Source organism: Ornithorhynchus anatinus, chromosome 14, assembly GCF_004115215.2.
Source record: "Ornithorhynchus anatinus isolate Pmale09 chromosome 14, mOrnAna1.pri.v4, whole genome shotgun sequence".
Classification (NCBI taxonomy): domain Eukaryota; kingdom Metazoa; phylum Chordata; class Mammalia; order Monotremata; family Ornithorhynchidae; genus Ornithorhynchus; species Ornithorhynchus anatinus.
Window position 1 is genome coordinate 37,229,260 of NC_041741.1, and position 24,968 is coordinate 37,254,227.

A 24,968-nucleotide genomic window follows, 5' to 3' on the forward strand; every position below is an offset into this window, starting at 1 on the left:
AAAGAGCATGGACCTGGAAGACAGAGGACATGGGTTCTAATCCTGGCTCTGCCACTTTGCCTGCTGCATGACCTTGGGCAAGTCACAACTTTTCTGTGCCTCACTTTGCACATAGGTAAAATGGGATTCAATATGTATTCTCTCTCTCACTTGTACTATGAGTTTCACGTGAGACAGGAACTATGCCTGGCCTGAGTATCTTGTATCTACCCCAGCGATCAGTGTACAGTGCTTGACAAATAATAAGTGCTTAATAAATACTATTCTTATTATTGTCATTGTTAATATTACCGTTGTGTTTGTAAAGGCTCCCAAGCTGTTCTCTTATCCTTATTAAGCAGAAAACTTTACTAGACATCCAGAAATCTTTGGAAGTGTAAAATTATTCCAGTCTTCAAGGAGCTTAAAATTTAATGGGAAAACAATCTCACGAAATACACAACTGTCAAAACATATATGAATATCAAATGAAAGTGGATAAATACCATATAAGCAGTTTAAAAGGTTAATATGTGAGTACCGAAGTGAGCAGGGTCGGGAGGAATTCACTGGGGAAATGCCATTTGAAAAAGGTGGTCTTAGAAAGGCTCTGAAGAAGAGAAAGGGCTGTGAGTTCATGAAATTTAGTGGAAAGGATATCAAACACTCAATACACCGCTCGGGATATAGCAGGTGTATAACATGTACTTTTTAGTGATTTGTGGCATAAGTAATGGACTAGAGGCTGGAGACCAAAAAGAAAGGCTAGTTAAGTTAGGAAATCTTCTTGAAAGGAGCACGGAACACTGGCCAGGAGGCAGTGGGAAAAAAACAGCATATGGAGAGTGAAGTTTTATTCCTGCAAAAATCAACATGGAGCCATTGATATCTCTGAATAAGGGAGCAATTCAGATAGTAGACAGTCTCCAAGGAAGCTGGAAGGAAATGGTGGCTGTAGAGGTATAAAGCCCTTCTCTTAGAGCAATCTTTATTATTACTAGCACTTATTAAGAATTTCCTGTGTGCATAGCACTGAATTTAGGGCTGAGTACTTTCAAAAATAGTTAGACACAGATGCTGGCCTACAAGAGACTCAAAACGAAGTGAACCTATTAATCAGGAACATTATTGAGCTTCCTAATATCATCACCTTTTCCATCTAACATCTTTAATTTCCCCTTCTAATAAAGTATCTTGGAATTCTCATACATTAATTTAGCTAAGGTCTGCACGAATCTATTGATATTATCTGCCCACTCACTTCCTGTGTAGATGCATGCCAAATAATTATAAGTGTTACAAGTAGATGAAGTCGTCTTTTTTTGCGGCTTTTTACCAAGCTCTTTTCAGCTCCACTGGGTGCCTCCTGGTTCCAGTACTGTGGGATGAGAGGAACAAGTCCATGTACTAAAATGTTCCCTGTCTCATTCATCTCAGTTGCCCTTCTCTGAATTTTTTTTCTATCTAAACTGAATGCAACAATCCATCTATGGAGGAAGTTCCATGATTTTGGGTCAAGGCAAAATTGTGTTTTCTGTTCAGTTTTTAAAGTTTCTTTCTGACAAACCAGGATTTGGTTGGTCTCTCAGGCTGCTGCTTTATATTATAATAATAATTACTAATAATTATGATATTTGCTAAGAGCTTACTATGTGCCAAGCACTGTTCTAAGCCCTAGGATAGATACAAAGTAAGCAGGTTGTCCCACGTGGGGATCACAATCTTAATCCCCATTTTACAGATGTGGTAACTGAGGCCCAGAGAAGTTAAGTGGCTATGAGAGAAGCAGCGTGGCTCACTGGAAAGAGCACGGGCTTTGGAGTCAGTGGTCATGGGTTCAAACCCCGGCTCTGCCACTTGCCAGCTGTGTGACTTTGGGCAAGTCACTTAACTTCTCGGTGCCTCAGTTCCCTCATCTGTAAAATGGGGATTAAGACTGTGAGCCCCACGTGGGACAACCTGATTCCCCTGTGTCTACCCCAGCGCTTAGAACAGTGCTCAGCACATAGTAAGCGCTTAACAAATACCAACATTATTATTATTATTATTATTAGTGCCCAAGATGACATCTGTCCCTGCCCTTGTGACTCTGGAGTAATCTATTCTCCTTGGTAACCCCTCATTCAAATCCTTTCCTGAAATTGACTGGGTTCCTGCTGACCTCATTAGGCGAGTGATTGACATACTTTGCAATAAGAGTTTTCCTTATGGGAGGGGTCATAAGTAGTGAACAGTATCTCCATTCTAGAAAGATCTGGACTTTTCCATCTCCTTATCTATATGTGGGGCTTGCCTAGTTAGCCTATCACATTGCCAGAAAACACAGGTGGAACAAAAGTTGTTCTGGAATCTGGAGCAGCCCCATAATTCCCTAAACTGGCCAGGGAAAATCTAAACAGATTGTCTACCGTTGACTTCTGGCAGCAGAATGAGAAGCAGTGAAAACCCTTCACTGCCAAAATACTGTTGGTTGTATTCATTGTTCCCAAAAGGCAATGCGCAGTGACATAAATTTGTAAAACACTACCAAACATCCAGATTGTACTACCAGTTCAAAATGCACTCCATAATCCAAATTTCCTCACAAAATTGCCCCACTTTTTTGCATTCTTTCTGTAACATTAAAACAGGGATGGGGCTGTGATAGTACAGTTGAGTCCAGCAATAGAGGAAGGAGGGCACTTGAGACTCCATCCCTTACATCTATTGGACTCTCCCAGATGATGAAACAAAGAGTCCCTCAATGACTTAGCACTACTTCCTTCCCCTTTTACTCCCCAGAAGAGTGCCAGTTTTAAAGAAGAAACTTCCCTGCTGGGTGTGAGCTGGTTCTGATGCATTATCTTACCCTTCTCCTCTTCCTCATCACTCCATCACTCTCACTCCTGACAAGTATGGAGTACAAAAAAAAAAAAATCTTCTAATCCTTCCATAAAAATCGGGGTGGGGAAATATGAAAGTAGTTGGATAGACTGAATTTGTCAACCAAAAACTCATCAAAAAACCATCCACAGCATCTGCGCTTATTGATATGTCACTCTGACTCTTGCACCTAAATTATATTGAGATTTTTTTTGTTGCTATTTAGCACAGAGCACTGAAAACATCAGTTGAAGTCATTTAGCTACGGTATTTTTTTCCAAAGCACACATTCTCAGATATGCCTCAGAGCCTGGCCCAGGAGAAGGATATTTTTCTCTCTCTTTATATTCAGTGTTTCTTCATCCTCTATATCTTCCCACCAGCCTAGCCCAAAAAGGGGCACTTCTGGGAAGTGGGGCTTGCCTGCCTCTAGCTTCCACTGGCTGTGTCCAGAGAAGGTAGGATATCTAGGGAAGGGTACTTTCCTCTGTCCAACCAAATGACAATGTCCAACCAAACTCCAACCAAATGACAAGAATGGGCACTTGTTCCTCATACTGAAGAAGTCACCACTGCAGTTAGATGGCAAAGCAACCAGGCCCAGTGACCTGCACCCTGAGATTAGCGGTCAATGATAGGAAGCACAGAAACACTTACAAGATTTCCCCAACACACAAGACACTGAACAGGGGCATCATGGTCTCCCTAACCAAAATCCTTCTGGGCCAGCTGCTGAAGAAAACTACTGACCAGTTGGTTCCACAATCACAATATGGTTGAAGACTACAGGATCTCAGAAGCCCATCAAATATGGGAAAAGTGCAGGGAGTATCACCAAGTCCTTTCCAATCAGTCACATTTATTGAGCACTTACTGTGTGCAGACACTATATAAAGCACTTTAGAGAATACAATACAATAATAATAGTGGTGTTTGTTAAGTGTTTATTATGTCCCAGGCACTGTTCTAAGCACTGGGATGGATACAAGCAAATCAGGTTGGATACGGTCCCTGTCCTACATGGGACTCACAGATCTAATCCCACTGTACAGATGAGGCAACTGAGGCCCAGAGAAGTGAAGTGACTTGGCCAAGGATAAGCAGCAGACAAGTGGCAGAACCGGGATTAGAACCCAGGCCCTTATGACTCCCAGGCCGATGCTCTATTCACTAGGCCATGTTGCTTTAACAAAGTTGGAGACATGTTCCCTGCCCACAGTGTACAGTCTACAAAATCATTTAATGCCTTTGGTAGATATGGGCTCCCCTTAGAAGATCATTAAGATTTTGAGACCTTTTCACAGTGGCATAGCTGGTTGTGCCAGAGTAGAGGGGTCCCAGCTAATCTACTCCCCATCACAAGTAGCTCAGAGGTCCCCTCAAAGAGAATTTCTTTTTGAATCTTTTTTTCCATATAAAGAACTGGTGAAATGTTGCAAAGAGAATTTTCAGTACTTGATATAAAGAATCATCACTTCTACTGTGGCACTAAAAACCTGAGAGCTTCACAAATGGATGTTAGGAGCCACCATTTTCTCTGGGACTATTTGCTTTTCATGAAGTGAAACCCAGGAGCAGATAAACAATGAACTAATCTATTTTTATTTAGAAAGGTCACCTGAATTGTTGAGTTGAGGAACTACAGCTCTTGAACTCAACATTGCTTTAGTTAGGGAAAGGTAGAATTTTTAAAAATAGGTATCTTAAGGATCATTTTTAGCAATAATTTAGAACACTCAAGTCACCAATTTTTTTCCTCCCTTTTGTAAATTAGCCATTTAAAGATGAAAATTTAAGAGGATATTGGTGATTTTTTAAAAAGAAAATTAGTGGAAAAAACACTGTTTCCTGGCAACAAACAGTAAAGTGCCATCAGGAACAGCAGATGTATTAAAAGGGAAGAAAATCAGGAAAAATATAACAATGTTTTAAAAATTCAGCTTCAGATCAGAGTAAGAGTTTTCTTTTGACAAATGTATAACAGTGAGTAAAAAAGACAACTGAAATTAGCTCTAAAGATAGATTCATGATCATTTTAATCCATAAAACTGTAGAATTCAGTATCTAAAAAGCTGCCTCATGTTACCTACACTGCATCTGAGATTTGTGTAGTTACGTACAGTTAGAAGGGCTATTGAATTTCACCTAATATATTCAAATTAAGCTAAATAAGGCTGGTATCCTGATTGATACAGCAATCTCTGCCTGAGCCAGGCTCTCTGTACATGCTGGGGCTATTTTTGTTCTGCTTCTTGTGCTGTGTCATCTACTTTTATTCTAAGTTTCCCAAAACTTAGAACACAGATCTACACCCAGTAGGAGCTCAAATGCTACTGATTGATTAATACCGTTAGAGGAGCAGTGTGGCTTAGTGGAAAGAGCCCGAGCTTGGGAGTCAGAGCTCATGGGTTCTAATCCCGGCTCTGCCACTTCTCAGCTGTGTGACTGTGGGCAAATCACTTCACTTCTCTGGGCCTCAGTTATTTCATCTGTAAAATGGGGATTAACTGTGAGCCTCACGTGGGACAACCTGATTACCCTGTATCTATCCCAGCACTTAGAACAGTGCTCTGCACATAATACATGCTTAACAAATATCAACATTATTAACAAAGCAGTTGTTGACTCGGAGTGAAAATCTAGCCTGATCTTAAGGACCAAACACCCAAGTTTAACCCAACAGGAAGAAGCAGTGTGGCCCAGTGAAAAGGGCATGGGCCTGTGAGTCACTGGGTTCTAATACCAGCTCTGCCATTTGCCTACTGTGGGCAAGTCACTACACTTTTCCCTGTCTCAGTTACCTCACCTGTAAAATGGAGGTTAAGACTGTGGACTCCACTTGGGACATGTTCTCTGTCCCACCTGATTACCTTGTATTTACCCCAGTGCTTAGTAAGGTGTCTGGCGCATAGTAAGCACTTAAGTACCATCGAATCAAAACAAAACAAACACCTTGCATATGTCCTAAGGAATTGTGCCAATTTAATGTTCAAGATCCATCCTGTTTTAAGGGACCCTGAAGGGGTAGTGGATTTTGTGGGGGGTAAACCCAGAACCCAGTGTCAGCTCTCTCTTACTATTTTTGATCTTCAGAGACACGCTGCTCTGTGTGCCTGTCTCTCTGCTAGTACACATCTCTGGACTCCCTTCTGCCTCTACCTTCATTCCCCAACCCTAGCACCTCTGCTATGGTTACATTGTTCTAACTGACAGAAAGTCTTCCAGTCTCTTTCTTTGTCCTATTCCTGATATCCCAGCCCTGTTACACAGCTCAGGGTAGATTAAAGAGGTGGCTGATGAGTATGAAAAGAGACCGGACGATTGCCATAAAATCCTCCCCACCTCGCAGACAACAGCTATCAACTGTGCATCTCACAGACCAAATAGGAGAGTCCCAAAGAAGTACATACAAGGCATGGGGTCATGGGGTGGGCATGGGATGGCCCTGGATGAACAAAGCCCTTCCAGGATTTACCAGAGTTGATAAGGATAAGCGAGGAGTTAAGCAGAGCTTGAAACTGTCCCATCTACTAAGGGTTGCACACATCAGGAGCCAGTCTCTGCCTAAGGTAAGCCTGGGAATTCTGGAGGCCCCTGAGTCGACCTGTGGTTGGTTGGGATGTCTTGGCATTACCAGCAATCTATAGAGATTGTCCAACTTCCCTGGATATGTGGATTAAAGTTGGAGACAAGTCCATTGTCTGCTGCTGGGAGGCAGTTATAGAAGTTCGCGCTTGCCTTTCTAGGAACGATGATCCATCAATTATGCCCTTGCCTAGCGGGGAGTTTGGATCGAATCTTCCTAGTTTTTCTGGAGGCTTTTGTTATTTCTAATTACCCAGCTGAGGAATTCACTTTCCTCTAGGGAATTCATTGACAGTTCCTTTTTCAGGAAAAGTAGTTCATCACTGTCAAACCCTGGTTCAGTGCTAGATGTTCCTCGGGCACTCCAAAATACTGAATTATTTCAGGTGAGTAGGCATCCTAGTTCCTGCTTAGGAGAGCAGGCAATTGTAAATTTATACTAAGGGTGCTTCTCCAGACCTAAGCTGGCAAAAGGAAACGGCTTCCCACGCCCTGGGTATGGGTACTGGAAGTTTAGGAGTCAAGCAAGGAAGAGCAGGTGGGTTTGGGATATGGTTGTGTTGGCAGGGATGCTAGCAGAAGCAATGCAGCCTGCTGTGGCTATCTCCCCTCTGTCTCTCAGTGACTCACCTAAGACAGCTGTGTCGAAATGGAGCGAAGCTGTCGGAGTACAGGCCATAGGATACCAGCAAAAATTCTTGGTTTGAACTAAATGCAAGCCTACTTCCAAGAGTCAATCAGCATTGTGGGAATGTGAGAAAGAGAGAGAGAAGAAAAAAGTGATCGGATCTCAGGAGCTTGGAGAAAGAAAGCGCTGCTCTGTATCAGGATTATAAATTGAACAGTCTTTTTAAAAAATGTAATTGGCTTCATCTACTACTCGTGTTAATGTAGAAATTTAGCTGATGATCACCCTTAATTACTTTGAATAACAAGAAATGCCCTCAAAACTAAGATATCTTGAGTATAATCAAGGCTACTTTGAAGTGGTAGTTCTTTTGGCCTTGATTGCACATTTATCTTTGAGAAGTTTAGTAGATTTAAAACTCAGCTTGCCTGGCATTCAGTTGAGACCACCATGCCCTATTACAAAACATACTATGGAAAAATGTACTTAATTTTTCATGTAAATGCGGAATAAAAAATCTGAAATACAAAGTAAAATTTACATTATGGGTCCAGGGCCAAGCTTAGCAATTTAGAAATGTACAGTGCACAATGGCTTAAATTGGAAATAAAAGTAATTTCTATTTGATGGCAGATTCACTTTATATTAATAGAAAGATATTGATAAATAAAAGTTTGGCCCCAGGGGGAAAAATTGAGCTTGTTAGCTTTATCACAAGAGGGAACAATGAACCGTATTTCAAAGGCATTATCATTATTGTCATTAAAATATGAAATTTCATTCTACATTGAAAGTAGTTATTAAGAAGTACTCATGAAATAACCTGGGATAGTTTGCTAATTTTACCCCTACCTGAATTAATTATAGAAAACCGCAAACATTAGCAAAGAACTGAAATTATGTTTATGCCAATAACCTGTACCTCATTTTTAATTGAGGAACTAAAATGATTTGCACAATAATACAATACTTCATTATTCATTTTTCTATTTTCTTTGTAATATCCATTAAACTTCAATCAACTGAAATTTAGCTTTCAAGGTAAATTTAAACCATTTATGAGGCTTACTATGAAATACCCCTATTAATATGCAAAAATTCTGGCTGGACAGCTATTCATTCATTCCAAAGTGATTATAACTCTTTCATCAACTTAAACACAAATTATCAGACATTGTTACTTTTCTTTGTAAAGAAATGTTTTAGAGAATTAGGTTGTTTTAAGAAAGTGGTCTGTTATTACAAAACTCCCCTATGGCCATCTTCTATTCTTTTTCACTCAAAATATCAATGATGATTGGGCAAATCGGACATATTGCATGAGCTACATACCATTATTGGTTTAATTAAAGTCCTTATGATTACCAGAAATGTGCATTTTCCTTGAAAACCATGATTTTATGACTCAAAAGGGTGCTTCCAATTTGTCATACTTCAGTGTTTTCCAATAAAAGCATATACAAAAAATGTCTTTTCAAAGCAAAATAATTGATTTCTCTAGAAAATCTATATGATGGATATTTAAGGCTATTTCACAGCTGTTTTGGAATTAATCATATGAGGTAGAAGTAGCTGTAACCTGGAAACCATAAGATATAAAAACCCCACACCCAGGGAAACAGATGGGAAAATTCTACATTTAAAATTCCATTCAATGTCTTTTTCCAAAGAATAGTGGACCATGATGGAAATCCAATCAATATAATATCAAATCTTACCTTGTGAAATGCAAGACTAGACACAGTTAGAGTGAGATAAGGATTTTTTGTGAAACTATGGACAGAAAAAAATTACCTTTAATTTAAGAATAGTTTTACTGTAAATTGTCTCTTCAGATGTGATATGTCTACAATTCTAGGAACTTCCCTATGAAAATTATGGTTTTTTTCCCAGGTACTATATGCCACCATTACCATCAGTAATACGGGCAAGCAAATGGGCATTAACCCATATACATATTTTGTACAAGCTACAAAAACTGCTCCACCTGACTTATGCTCCAAGAGAATTTCAATTCTACCTCTTGAGTGAGAAATAAGGTAGTCTAATAGTTTCTGAGGATGCTTAAAAGGATGGTAAAAGGATATGTGTGTGACAAAACCTTCTTAGTTAACTTCAGCCTCTCTCATTGTTCCTCATACTTGAATGACACTGCTAAACTCTTCAGAAGTATGGCCTTGGAGGGGTGGGGATGGGGATGCATTTAAGGTTATTTGGTCTTGACCTTGCCTACTCCTAGCCTGTGACTGAGTTGAAAGTTAAGTGAAATTTAGAACTTTCTGCTACACTGAGATCTTTGCCCCCCCCCAAAATCCACTGTTTTCAGAAAAGTGGGAATATTAAAATTGCCATAGCAGAACAGAACAGAGATTCATAGAGTCTTTTATTCATTTGTTATTGCTGGGAGTAGCAGTTAACCTGTTTGGAAATTACCATTTCAACATGAGGTCCACTTAAACTTTGGGGCAGGGGTGACATGTATCCTCTTCAGTAAATGTCAATAAATAAGTGGGGGTGAGGAGGGGAAGAGGTGGCATCCTCGCCAGTAAAAGTCAATAACTGCAGAATATCCTTACTCTACTACTTTGGGCAAAATGAGCCATAAAGGGAAAAGATATCTGACCTCTGGCTAAGTTCCTGCAGTTTTATTTTGAGCTGTGCAATTACAGATACAATTTTTATCCTTTGAAATATCTTCTTTTCTTCTATCTTATTCGGACATGTTGCTCAGTGGATAAAGTGTCACCTTTAGAGGGAAGACGAATTGTACAACTACCAATGTCACTTTGACCTAAAAGAACCGAAAGCTCAGGAAAAGAATAAAAATGAGAGTAATCGTGGCATCCCTTCAAAAAAGTAGATGGGTCCAACTGGACGACCAAATGGTCAAGAATCATTCACTCTATTCATCCAGGTAGTAGAGATGCTGGATGCCTGGAAGGCCACAGTGAGTATGAGAAGAGCAGCCAAAACAATCACTATCAGAAATGCATGAGGTGGAGGCTGAACCAACCGACCACTCTTTACACTCAAGTATTCATTCATTCAATTGTATCTACTGTGTGTAGAGCACTATACTAAGCACTTGGGAGAGTACGATATAACAGTAAACAGACACATTCCCTGCCCACAACGAGTTCGGCAGTGAATACTATGGCCTGAATACCCTCCTCTCCCCAATTTCCTCTTTTTTTCCTTCAGAGAAAGCAACAGAGCTCTGTAAAGTACTGAACCAGGGGTCATGTCTAACTCTCGCCTGTTTCAGCACTTAGCGCTCTGCACCCAGGAAATGCTTCATGAATATTACTACTCCTACTTTATCTAGCACAGTGCTATTGTTCAACCCATATTTGACGCTTTTAGAAGGCAGATTGAGTCCAGTGACCAGGTCAGGCTTCTTTAATAAGTGGGTTAGCCAGATAGTCAAAAGGATCAACTGGCCCAGCTAGTATCAAGGTTCAGAGACTCTGAGGCCTGTGGGAGGGTGGTTCATCTGTTCTAAGCACAAGGCAGTGAAAACAAACATGTGCCCAACTTCTATATTTTGTAGGAGGCTGAATGTGCTGCTTCTACTGATTGCCCTCTTATTTGGATTAAGTATTCCCTCCTACTGAAGCTGGATGAGAACTGTGAGTCAACAATCCCTTGTTTACTTTGAAAAACTATATCGCTTACAAAGAGGCCAATAAAATGCTTGGCATCATTAGAAAGGGAATAGAAAATTCAACAAAATGCAAAGGTTTTGCCACTATTACCCTGGAGTTCCTGCATAGGCAAACAAGCAGGCAATTCTGGTCTCCAGGATGTAGAGAGCTGAAGATAGACAGAAAGGCAACGTAGCTAATCAAAAAAATGGAGAAGCTTGCTTCTCGAGATAGACTGCAAGAGTTAAGTCTCTTCTGCCTCTAAAGACACAGGTTAAGATGAGATATTATTTACCCAAGAAGGCATGCAAGTAACTGTATGTTCCTCTAGCTATGATACATCCATGAAGACTGTATACAGTCCCACCCAAACAACAATCATAGCCCCACTGGTATATGGCTCCACCCTCATCACAAAGAATACCCTTGACTGATTGAAAGAATGATAAATGATGATACATTTGGATGGTTGCTTTCTTCTGGATAAAATGTGAATAGGTGATCTCTTATGGCTAAAAGGGAGATAGAAGGTCTACAGGAAATGAGCGGATGTGTGGTGGAAGGAGAGGATATCTGTGAGTCCCCCAAGTCCCCAGGTTGAAAATCAGGGTCTCATGGGGTACGTTCCTGGCGGGCAGGCAACAAGTATCCCAATTCTTTTCATTGTACTCTTACAAGGGCTTAGTACAGTGCCCTGTACAGAGTAAACACTCATTAAATACCACTGATTGATTGACGGGGCTTGGAAAGGAAGCTTGGGAGACAAGATCAGTCAGCAGCTAACACATGAGACAGTTCTACAGCCCCCAGTGCTGAGCTGTTTTGAAGACATACAGGTGGTTTCATTCTTCATTCAACACTGTTTACACAGCAACTTTTGCAGGCAGAGCACTGTACTACACATTTGGAAGTAAGCAATACTCATTCAATTTGATCCCCATAAAAAGGAGACGACAGGCAAGCAATAACCTCTGCATTATACTGAGATCAGGAGGAAAAAGCCACGTTTGTCTGGTACCACCAAAATAAGTAAATAATGCATAAATGAAATAAATTGATATAGTATATGTGTTAAAGATAGTTGATGAGATGATAAAACCTGAAGACCCATTTTAGATTTGGAGAGAGAGTTTCTTTGGCATAGAATGGAGAAAGAAGTGGGGAGCCCTAAAGGTAATTGGCTCAGTCCCATAATTCTTGAAATAACCTTATTTTAATTGTCTCTCGGCCTTCTCTTCTCTATCCTAAATAATCCCAGTTCCTAAAATTTTAGCCTTCCAACGTTTTAGTCTACTGAGAAATCAAACCAGTAATTCCTTCCAGAGAAGGAGCCTATGCAATAGTCAAATACTTCCTGAGATTTGTGCAGCTCGGTGAATCATACCTCTCTTTTGAAATCATAAAATGTATTAAGAAAATGTAAATTAACTGTGACTAAATGACCACTCCACATATAATGTATTCTGCATGATCCCAAACAAATGGGTAGGTCACAATTCCATCCCCTGCTTCTGAGGAGGAGGAAAATAAACCATCCATAACAGCAATGGCAGATGGCTGCCTATTCTAGTCAAAGATTTTCAGAGAAGAGATTTTGCAACAACTCTTGGCAACCAATCCTAGTGTTTAATAATCCTTATTGACCCAAAATTCTTCATTTCAAATCAACATCCCATTCTGAATTTCATACTCAATTTCTCTTGCTCTTTTGTTCTCTCTTCAAAAGTGATGAAGAAATGCAGATTAAAAAGATCTTTTAAATTGAGACTGTCTTCCCTCCCCCCACCCCAAAATTTCTATTTGGCTGCTGATTAATCAATTACATTGGTCTTAATTTTTTGAACTGTGAAATGGGAACCTTAGTTTACTGCCCTCTGAAGTGTTGGGATTCATGCACAATAAATATAAATTAAAAGCATTATTTGGATCATTACTTATGCCTGTTATATTGTACTCTTCCAAGTTCTTAGTACAGTGCACTGCACACAGTAAGCACTCAATAAATATGACTCACTGATCATAATATTGACTCCATAAAAACATTTACAGCACTTAATGTGAGATAGTTTTCCACTGATGTTTTATGCTATCTACTGCTGGCAAACAACGTCAGTGATCACTTTCAATCTGTACCATGGGCTCAGCTAAACAATTATACGGTAGGAATATTTACATACTAACAGGTCAGTGCAGTGGTAAGAAATATTACCTGCTCTTGAGGAAGGTGCTCTTGCTATTTCTAAAGAACAGGGCTTCTTTGTTACTGCTATGTCCATGAGATCACATAGATTGCTTTCATTTTCAGAAGGAAACACATCTAGAGAAGCAGGTGGTACAATTTCCAAAGTATAACTCCTCTTCTTTGGATAAGACTCCTGTAGAGTAGAAAAGCAGATGTGAGAGACAGGCTTATTTGACATATAAAAACTGGAAGACATAATCAACTTCAACCATTCTGCCAAAAAATGATTGAGAACTGATAATTCCTCAGTACGAATAAATAATTCCATATAAGAGTAACAACCATAACAGAAAATGGCTTTATAGTGCCCCTTTCGCTAAGGGAATTCCTTATCATAGAGTTGAAATGCGTGTCCTCTCTATATATTGTCTGTCATTTGATATTGAAAATGAATTTATTTTTTAAGCTTCTCTAACTGAATTGGTCCACTGTGGTCCTCGGATTTGGATTTTCAATTCCCACCGACTCAAAAACAACACAACTGATGAGTGAGGTGGGAGGGGGGTGTGGAGTATGGTAAAGGGGGAAAGACAGAAAGTTCCAATCCCCTTTCACGGAAAACAGACAGATGCCCTTCTGCCCTGACAAGATGGAAATAGCTTCTATCTCCAGGCTGTACCTATCAATAATGTACATATTTTCCCTAAAACCTATTTATAACCTTGTTTATGTTTATGGATTTTAGTATATGCCTGCAACAGGGTTGGAAACCAGTAAACTAATTAAACATAATTCTCACTTGCTAGATTATGATTCTTGCTACTGAATTTCTAAGCAAGTGTGAACTGTCCTGAACAATCAAGAAGCATAAAAATAAGCCCAGATAAACAGTAATATTGATCACGAAAGCACAGAGTTTAAGAAACCAAGAAGTTCAATTCCTATCATACTCTCTCCCACATATGACAGCTAACAGACTCTCAATTCTCTCATTACTGAGTATTTTTATATTTTTAATTGTCCTGATCTGGAAGTTTCTTCAGGTATGTGACCCTGAGTCCTGCACTCTGGGGGCAGTGTTTAAACTTTCTCCCTTTCAGCCACCTGGAAAATGACTAGCAAGATCCCCAAAGTATTGCTTTCAGTCATAGCTATGGCAGCAGATGTGGCAGGGCAGACGGCAGAAGAAGCAGAGTAGGGTGGAAAAATGGCGTTGGAAGGAACCGCATCTTCCATTGCCATGACCGCTGCTGCGACCAACACTTTCTCAGCACATACAGAAAGTCAGCAGGAGCGGCACCAGGGCAGGTTGCTTCCAATGGCACTTCTCTGCTCACTCCAATCATTCCCGCTTCTCTGTACTGAAGTATTTCAATGAATAGCTGCTGTTGTATGGGGAAGAGTGTGTGTGTGTATGCGTTCATGCATCTACATTTTACCTTCTTTTACTGCCACTATCCTCCCCTAGGATCTTGAGGCTTGCTCCATTTTATCTACCAAACAGTATCTTCTGAACTCAGACTCGGAAGGCTGGAATTTATTCTCCTCTCTTCCCAAACAACTATCACCACGACACAGGTTCTCATCATATTCAAGATGGACTTTGGCATCACCTCATTACTGGTCTCCCTAGGCTTGCCTCTCCTCTCTCCACTCCATACCCAGATTGCCTTTCTAAAGTATCATTCACACATCTCTCTTCACACACCTCCAGTGGCAGCCTGTTTCCCTTAATATTCAGAAGAAATTCATGATTACTGGCTTCAAGACACTTCATCAGCTCTCTCCTCCATATATCTACTCTCTTCCCCTGCCTCTCCCCTGTTTAGACTCTACCCTCCCCGCAAGGGAAACTTCTCACTTTTCCTCCTTCTCATCTCTCCCACTCATTTCTACTCAAGCCCTTCCTTCTGCCAGAATGTCCTCCATTTCAAATCCACAAGATTCTCAGCATTCTCTATTATCAAAGCCTTCCCGAAAACACACTTTCTTCAGAAGATATGCCTCAATTAATCTCCCTTAATTCTGTTATATTCTCACAGTCACTGGGTTAGTGAAAAGCTCTTTAGAACTCAAAGAAATCAAAGGGTTTTAAGGAGCCATGAAGTAGACCAACAAAGAATACAACTGGAAATGCATTTAGAGGAGACAAAGGGAAGCTCTGCAGGAATAAAACCAATGGCATTTAGTAGGTGCTCTGCCCACAGTAATGTTAGCATTTGCTGAACACCCAATGGGTTTCAGTGTACTCTGCAAGATGCGGGGGAAGTACAAAATATTTAAGTAACTCTTTCCCTGCCCACAAAGGAGCTTGCACTCTAACAGCAAAGATCAACATCAAAATATCTAAACTACAGTGGTCAAAAGAAATAATTAAGCACACATATTCGTGAATGCTAACAACTTTGGTATCTGTTAAGTGCTACGTGGTAAGCTCCGTACTAAGCACATGGGACTCAGAGTCTAAGTAGAAGAGAGACCAGCTTTTGAATCATCATTTTACAAGTGAGGGAACTGAGGTATAGCAAAATTAAGTGCCCAAGGTCACACAGCAGGCAAGTGGCAGAGCTAGGATTAGAACCCAGGTCTTCTGACTCCCAGGACCATGTTTTACTATTCATTCAGGCAGTCATAGTTACTGAGCACTTACTCTGAGCAGAGCACTGTACTAAGCGCTTAGGAAAGTACAATACAATAAACAGACATATTCCCTCCCCACTATGCCACAGTTCTTCTATGCTAAGGAGGGTGCACGCTCATAAGCATATCACTAAGTTCTCAGGAATTGTAACTGATTGAAACGACATAGTTTACACTAAGAATATGTGATGAGCTCATTTTAGCCTTTGAGCTCACTGTGCGCAGGGAACGTATCTACTAACTCTGTTTTATTGCACCCTCCCCAAGCACTTTGTACAGTGCTCTGCACAGAGTAACTGCTCAGCAAATACCACTGATTAATTGATGAAGGCCAGAGGCAAACACCATGCTTTAGATCTGAGTCTGACCGGAACCAGAAAAGCAGATACTACTGATGATTATCACTAGAGACAATGCCTGGAAAATAAGGAAGAGACCTGGAAAAAAGTTAGCTATGAGATCAGGCAGGTGGTGGCTAAAACCTGTATCAGCATTTACTTGCAGTAAAACTGGGCCAGTTAAAAACGCTGCAGTGCTGCTTAAGGGACACAGTAAAGTTTTCACTCAACCAGGAATAAATAATGATGTATTTGAATAAGGGAGTCCAAGAAGAAAGTACAACTGGCTCTGCAGAGGAAGATAGTTTAAATCACTATCTCTTTGGGATATTTTGTTTGGGGCATAAGTATTGAGGGAGGTCCAAAATGTGTTCCGAATAGAAGTCAAAATGACATTTGAGTTTTGAACGTAGAGTCCTTACCTGTTTAGATGAAGAAGAGAGGAAATGTGATACTGCAGTAAAGTGTACTTTACACAGATAGGAAAGGCCATGTGAATCTGAAGTGCTCAGAACTATCTGGAAAGCTGGGAATCAGAGCTTAATGAGGACAGAGGAATCAGGGGGAAGGAAAAGAAGAAAAGGGGAATAATTGAACTGGAGGAGAGAAAAGAGGACAGTACTCTTAAAAAAACTGGGAATAATAATGATGGGAAGGAAGGAGAGAAAGTAAAGTGACACCAAAAACCAGGTTAAAACAACTCTGAGGGCACTAAAGGGGAGAACACAGATAAGAGTTTAAGGAAAATTAAAAGTGAAAAAATAACTAAAAGGCTCAATGAAAAAGATGGAAAAGATCTGCAAGGAGAAGGGTAAAATGGGGCAATGAAGACTAGAACCTCCCCTTTCCCCATCCATGCCAAAAAGATTAAGGATCAGTGGAAGGATGGGAAAAGGGTCAAAAGATCCACAGCAAAAAAAAAGCAAGAAGGTAAGGGGGGGGGGGGAGGCCGGGGAGAGAGCAAGAGTGGGAGAAACAAAGAGGAAGGACAATGGGAAAGAGAAGAAATAAGTGAAGGGAAAAACTGGGGCTTGGGTCATGGCTTAATTGTGATTAAGAGTGGATACAATGACTGTCAATATTGTAAAAACTAGGAATATGACAGATGTGGCCTATGGTGCACTGAAATAAGGTATATTATGGGTAAAGTGATAGAAAAAAAGAATAATTACCTAGTGAAAAGGGCTTTAGAATTAAAAAAAATCAAAGGAATCATGAAGAAGAACAATGCAGAATATAATTGGAAATGTATTCAAAAGCAACAAAGGGAAGTTCTGTGGAACTAAAACCAATGATATAAGCAAGGGAATGGAATAGGTTATGTCAATGGTACTAGGATACTGAATGTTTAAAGAATATAAAACAAAGGCTCTGGTTTTCACATGCAAATACTAATTACATAGCAGTTTTACAGAGATTGAAACATAACACTTTAAAAATTCTATGGTAGGTAAACCCAAACATAGGAAGAAAAACCTGGCTAGGGTAACATTTTTCAGAGTTTTCTCAGAGGGGGGAAAAAAAAGGAAAAATGTTATTCTACCCTGCTTAATGTGCAAGCTGTAAACAAATGGTAACCACAAAATCATTTCAAATCTGCAGTACCATACAATTCCTGCACCGCTCCCAGGTCCTGTTGCTTCCTAAAATGCCTCTAAAATGTGTAAGTTTGATTTTCTCATTGCTTTCCATTTAGCAATTCCTAGGGCTCACCCTCTCTCTCCTCTTCATTTCTTTAAAGAAATGGCCAGTGAATAAAGCAGCAGAGAAAACACAAGAAACAAATGGTGGACTTCGCAGACTGGCAAGAAAGAAACATGTACTAATTAATGAACAGCGCTCTGAACGTGAGACTCCTTAACTAGGTCTATTTATATATGCACATGGCTGGAAAGCTGTCATTTCTCCACAGAAAAATTAAACCACTGAACTGGTTTAATATTAAACTGAACTGAGATTCCTGCTCTTGCCTTAGCAGGAGATTAAACTTCAGAAAAGGTGGCTAGCAAAGCTGTCATTTCCAAATTAGCCTTAGACTTCTCAGCATCTTCTGGGAATCAAAGTCATTGCTTCGGTTAATGAGTTAAAAATCAATCCTTCTGAGAATATCCATCTTTGTTCACTACCATGGTTTCATGGGCATGTTGCCAATGTTAGAGAAGTAGTGTGCCCTAGTGCTCAGATCACAGGCCTGGAAGTCAGAAGGACCTGGGTTCTAATCCCACCTCCCCCATTTGTCTGCAGTATGACGTTGGGTGAATTACTTAACTTTTCTGTGCCTCATTTACTTCATTCTGTAAATGGAAATTAAGACTGTGAGCCCCATGTGGGACATGGACTTTGTCTAATCTCGCATCTACCACAGCGATTAGTACAGTGCTTAGTACATAGTAAACACATAAATACCATTAAAAAAAGTTCCAATCAATGGTATTTACTGAGTACTTAAAGTGTGCAGAACACTATATTAATAATGTTGGTATTTAAGCGCTTACTATGTGCATAGCACTGTTCTAAGCACTGGGGTAGATACAGGGTAATCTGGTTGTCCCACATGAGGCTCACAGTCTTCATCCCCATTTTCCAGATGAGGTAACTGAGGGACAGAGAAGTTAAGTGACTTGCCCACAGTCACAAAGCTGACAGGTGGCAGAGCCAGTATTCGAACCCATGACCTCTGGCTCCCAAATGCTTGGGAGAGTACAATATAACAGAGTTGGTGATACTTTTCAATATCAATCGATGACATTTACTGAGTGCTTACCATGTGCATAGAGCGCTTGGGAAAATTCGACAGAGTTGGTAGGCACATTTCTTGCCCACACCAAGCTAATAGTCTAGAGGGGGAGATGGACATTAGTATAAATGAGTAATTTATGGATATGTACATAAGTGTTGTGAGGCCGAGGTAAATAAGAGCACAGACAACGCAGAAGGGACAAGGAGTTGGGGAAAAGAGGGCTTAAATGGGGAAGGCCTTGTGGAGATGATACCTTGATAAGACTTTGAAAGGGAGAATGATGGGCTGGCATATATGGAGGGGGAAGGAGTTCCAGAAGAAGGGGAGGATGTTGGAAAAGGGTCTGCGGTAAGACAGATGAGCTTGGAGCACGGTGAGTAAGCTGCCACTAGAGAAGTGAAATGTGTGGGCTGGGCTGAAGTATGAGATCAGTGAGATGAGATAGGATGGAGCGAGCTGACTGAGTGCTTGAAAGCTGATGCTACGAAGTTTCTGCTTGATGTGGAGGTGGATAAGCAGCTACCAGAGGTTCTTGAGGAGAGGGAAGACGTGGGCTGTATGTTTTTGTTGAAAAATGATCCATGCAGCAGAGTAAAGTATGGACTGGAGTGGGGAGAGGCAGAAGGCAGGGAAGTCAGAGAGAAGGCAGTTGCAGTAGTCAAGTATGACTCACCTCTTTAGCCCTATACATCAATCAATGGTATTTTTTCAGAATTTACTATGTGCAGAGCACTGTACTAAGCAGTTGGGAGAGTACAAAAGAATTAGCAGACATGTTCCTGCCCAGAACACCCATCTTTATATTTCTGAAACTAACATTTTGTATTTTCAGAAATTTTGGGCAAAAAAAAAACGTGGCAAAATCTGTTTGTCAGGCTTTGAGAAACATGACCTAAATAATCTGCAAAAACCTTTTTGCTGCTTTTATACAGAAAAATTCAAACTCATCACTAAATCCAGAACCAAAAAAAGGGAAACAATTTTAAATAATTTGTATTTTATCATAAACCTTTTGTGAGAAATATTTGCAAATTTGTATATTTGTAAAAGCTGTTATGAGATTTTGTCTAATAGCTGCTCAGAGCAAATCCAGTGTGAAAGGTCTTTCTATGTCATGGCTTCAATGGACCTGGATGAGTTGGAAGCCTGAAATCTTTAGAATGACTTCTAAACTACTCATCACAATTCAGAAAGATGATAATTCTATAATTTTTCTAGGACATAAAGCTCCTGAATGAATCTCAATAGCCCCAAAATGACTGACAGGAGCCAGACAATTTCAAATCAATGTCAGGTGGGTGGGGTAAAACTACCTAACTTCATCCAGAAAAGAAGTGCCCAAAATGGACCTGTATTTTAAGGTCAAAATTATAAGGTATCCTTTTCATTAAAGTCGACTTTGTCCTTTACATTCTCATCAACTGTGGTAAAAATTAAATGGCTTAAAATTAAAATTACTTTGTGCATATTTTTTTTTACCAAAAAGTGCCTTATATTACATTACAAATTATTAAATTAGTGCAGAGCACTATAGTAAGTACCTGGGAAACATCAAAAAAGGCAAAAGATCTGCTCTGCTCTTAAAGAGCTTACAAGCAAATAGGGGAGAAAATACACAAACGAATGGAGCCAAAGTATCAGTTATATGTCTTTTCTCTGCTTTCAGTCATTGTCCTATTTTGAGAGGCCTTTAGGAAAAGGCTTTTCCCCAGCCTCCCTTCTTCTAGCAACATCTTCAATAGTTGAATATCATTAAATAGTTAAATTGACATAAGATGAAAAATGTTTCCTAATGGCAGCAATGTTTCCTACCTTATTTTCGGATAAGTGCTTATTACTTGTGGTGAGTGCTTTCTGGGAACTTGAGAAGCAGCATGATCCAGTGGAAAAGCATGGGCCTGAGAGTCAGAGGACCTGGGTTCTAAATCTGGCTCTTCCACATACAACCTGTGTGATCTTGGGCAAGTCACTTCACTTCTCTGTGCCTCAGCTCCCTCATCTGCAAAATGGGGATTCAATACCTATTCTTCTTCTTACTTAAACTGTGAGCCCCATGTGGGACCTGATTTTCTAGTGTCTACCCCAGTGCTTAGAAAAGTGCGTGGCACATAGTGAGCACTTAACAAATTTTAGTGTCATTATATCAAAGTAGGCTCTCAATAAAACCACTAATTGATTGAATGAACAAAGAATGGAGGGGGAGGGGAAGGGAAAACTTGTGGGGAGGGAGCATAGCCAGGGGTGGAGGCTGGAACTGTTTGAAGAACGCAGGGTTGAGCTGTGTGATCCCCTCCCTATCCAGTCTGGTCTGGTCGGACTCCGAGGGCACCACCCAGCTATCCACCCAGTTGCTTCAATTCCAAGCCCATTACCATTCTCCACCCCCCACCCAATACAACCCCACCTCAAACCTGTTGTTTCTGGGTGAAGGAAGCCTGCCCTCTCCTCTTTCCTTCCTCTCACCGCCACCCCACTGGGGGTGTTCCTGGGATGCAGCAATCGGAGAGCTCCTTAATAATAGTGTTATTTGTTAAGTGCCTACTATGTGCCAGGCACTGTTCTAAGCACTGGTAGTACAGGTTGGACACAAAAGTACCGGTAACCAGGTTGGACACAGTTCCTGTCTCACCTGGGGCTCACAGTCTTAATGACTATTTTACAGGTGAGTTAACAAGCACAGAGAAGTGAAGTGGTTTGCCTGAGTTCACACAGTGGACACGTAGCAGAGTCGGTATTAAAACCCATTAATTTACAAATCTCTCTCTTTACTAAAACATACATTATTGACCTTAGGTTTACTTTGTACATAAGGTTCATATGCAACTTCACAATTTAGTCATAAAATAAAGTCAGAGTCAACAAAGGTTCCTAGAAAACAGGAAGATTTACAAATGAGTGAGATATTAAAACTCTCACAGAATCGTACCTTGAGAGTTTCCAGTACTCAGTCCTGACTAAGGGAGGGAGAGTAAAGCAGAGGCATACCAATTCCATTCTTAGCTTGGCCAGTGGCTAGTGAGTGGAAGGAAATCTGCTACAAGTCAAGACTCCCCCGTGCTGGGCAGCAGCCGCATGGGAGAGAGTCGAGGGTGGAGACTCAAGTTTACTACACGGAAGGAGGCAGTGGTAAATCACTTCTGTATTTTTACCAAGAAAACTCTATGGATACACTAACAGAACAACTCTAGATGGAGATTGGCGTTCTGGGAGAGAGGTGTCCATAGTGTCACTATGTCGACAGCATAAGACAAGTCAAGAGTTATTAAGGAATATCATGTATTTGCAGAGTCTTATGTTTCCAGTGCACTTTCATATCAAATATCTGATTTCACCCTGACAACATCCCTGTGAAATTGTGGAGCACCCCCTACACACATTTGGTCTTCCTGTCTTCCAAAGGCCCTACTCACCCTCATGATTCTGCTTTCTATCTAGTCTTCCCACACACTTTTGGACAGCACACTTTAAGTTCTGTGTGACTTTGGTTGTGGGCTGGGACTGATTTCTGTTTCCAGTGAATTGAAGTATTGGTACTTTCACTCTTTATGTCTCTGCATTGGTGATTCAGAAGACCATTTCCCTTGCTCTCAATTCCAGCCCAGTTCTTCTCAGGATAAGAAATAAGTCCTAACTTTCCATAATCAGAGATGACAACTTTTGGAGAAGGCTTCAGAGAAAGACTGTGGTATCTTTCTTCCCAGAAATTTTCAATGTGGTGTAGACATAGTGATGATATATTATTTTTTTATAATTCCTCGACTGTATTACAAATTCATATTGCTAAAGCACTTTCACTTGAGCATTTTCATTAATCCTCACGCTAAAGCACTGTCACGGGCATTTTTATTAATCCTCACCACCCTTATGTCCTCATGAGGGAAGAAGGAGTGGATGCTACTATCCTGGTGCAAAGCAGAAGCAGCGTGGCCTATGAGAAGCAGGATGACTAATTGGAAAAAGCACAGGCCTGAGAGTCAGAGGACCTGGGTTCTAATCCCTGTTCTGCCAACTGTGATCTTGGGCAAGTCACTTCTCTGTGTGTCTGTTACCTCATGTGCAAAGTAGGGATGAAATCCTTCTCCCTTCAACTTAGACTGGGAGTCCCATGTGGGGCACTCTTATTTACCCTAGTGCTCAAACCAGTGCTTAACCCACACCATGTGCCTAAAATATACCGAAAAATTTAAAAAAAGCACTCCATATTCTGTGTACAGAGTGATTGAACAATGCCCCCATGGTCAAACAAGAGGGCTAGAATCTGAGGTGAGCCCGTTCTGGAACTAGAAGTTTAGTCTATATGACTCCTGGAGACCACTTTGTCAATCTCAGATTCTCTATCATATTGCACATCTGAAATGTCAGGCAGAAATGATTTTTCAGAAAGTAACTATTTCCCCAGAGCTGTGCACACTTCCTGTTTAAGCTATTGTACCAAGTTCCACTAGGGTTTAACACTATGGACCTTTATAAACTAAAGGATTTTGAAGCTTCATTCTCTATGCCTATTCTCAACAAAGCTTCTGCAGTACAAGATCATCAGCTTTAGCCAAATGTGCCCCTTTCTTCCTCCTCACCCTTGAAAAACTGACAAATCGTAGCAGCTGGGTCCACCTATGCTATTTAAATTTTACTCAAAGCAATTCCTCTCCACAAGCTATATTTGTAAATGAAGAGTGAAGTTAGAATTACAGTTGAGGGAAAAAAAAGTGATGTGTGACTCAAACTTTCATGCTGGGTAGAATGGGATTAAGTGTTTAGCACCTATGTTAAAAAATGATTGGTCTTTCCACATAGGCACACATAGCCTTCTTTGCTAGGTGTTAATTTGAAGTACGCTGGGATGTGGAAATCCAAAAATCAAAATATTACACACCAATATTTTTGCTCTTGCCATCTATCTTTTTTGTTGTTGTTGTTGCAGTATGAAAGGCAGTTTCCATGACTTCACGACATTCAGCAGGACTTTTATGGTCCAGCTGTGGGGATGGGCCCCCCCACAAAGGTGGCTTTCTGAAAAGCACTTGAAGCCGCTTCCTTATTTCATCAACTCAGAGATGTTCTGAGGGCTTCTAGTGACTAGGGCTGCTTCCTCTCTTCCTCCCCTATGTCTGGTTTGGGAGACTAGAGTTACCTTGTCCCAGTATCAAAGTGAGAAGCAAAAAGTACACTTCACCAGTCCAGGCATTCGAAAAGAATACAGGAGATATAAATTCTGGCCAGAATCCAAATGAGAACTCGGCCTGTTTCCTTCAAAGAGTTACAAAACTCTGATAAAATACATCTACTAACAAATAATACTTTAATGATATTTTACTGGGTATTAAAACTGAAACGATTGCAAGACATGATTCTAATGGAAACCACATCCTAGAACAAGAGGCTACAAAACAAGACAGGCAGCCCTTTATGACACTGATCAATCTGCTCCACAGAGACGGCATAAGAGAAGACCAGTCACCACATGGACAAGACCAAAATTCGGAACCAAGCAACCCCCTGCTGCTCTTCCCAAAATTAGAGAAGAGGCAGGGGTTCCTGCAAAACTCTCCAAGAGAATTATGAGCGCTTGGCTATATCCAAAGCAGCCTCCTACTGCTATAAAATGTAATAAATCAGCCCGAGTCTCCTGGGAAATGCAGCATTCCCCCTCCCCATCCTACAGTTTTCTTGCCACCTCCAAGCGGACCTGAGAGGAGATGCTCGAAATCACACGGCTTTCATGGAAGGTGGATTGCTACAGTGCGTTACTACTGCACAATCTGACACCACTACTTCTGGGTCTAGAATTTGTCATATTGTACCCTCCCAAACACTTAGTATAGTGCTTTGCACACGGTGAGCACTCAATAAATACGACTGAATGAATCGAATGCACAAAGTGAGTGTTCAGTAAATACTACTGACTGATTGAAAGGAGTTTTGGGGCACTGGTCTTCCATTTTTGTCATCCAGTAATTCCACTCCCCTGGCCCCTTGGGGCTTCATGACTAACCCACGTATCACATCTCTACTAAAAAATAAAAGCCCCAGTTTGCATCTTTTCTCCGACAAAACATCAATAGTCCTTACTGAGAACCTGTTATATGGGTAGGGCACAGTACTGAGCGCTTAGGCTGGCATTAGTAGACACGATTCCTTCCCTCATGGATTTTACAATCTAACCGAATTAAGGTCACAAAGACTGAGGGGGGGAAAATCCAAGGAATCGATCTGGAAACAGAAGGAACTAGGGCAGGGATCATGTCTACCCATTTTACAGTACTGTACTCCCCAAAAGACTCAGTACAGGGCTTTGCACACAGTAAGTACTCGATAAATCCCATTGATTGATTTCCACATTTATCACAGCCTTGACTGTTGCCACTTATAC

At 40.7% G+C, this 24,968-nt stretch overlaps 1 protein-coding gene across 7 annotated transcripts in view; it reads right to left on the bottom strand.

Annotated features, from left to right (window-relative positions):
• Positions 1–24,968, bottom strand: part of ANKS1B (ankyrin repeat and sterile alpha motif domain containing 1B) — a 587,732-nt gene that overhangs the window by 382,245 nt on the left and 180,519 nt on the right. For all 7 annotated transcript variants that reach the window (XM_029079026.2, XM_029079024.2, XM_029079025.2 and 4 more), the window contains one exon: positions 12,908–13,073. In XM_029079026.2, the coding sequence (XP_028934859.1) occupies positions 12,908–13,073 (166 nt within the window). The remainder of the gene's footprint in view (positions 1–12,907; positions 13,074–24,968) is intronic.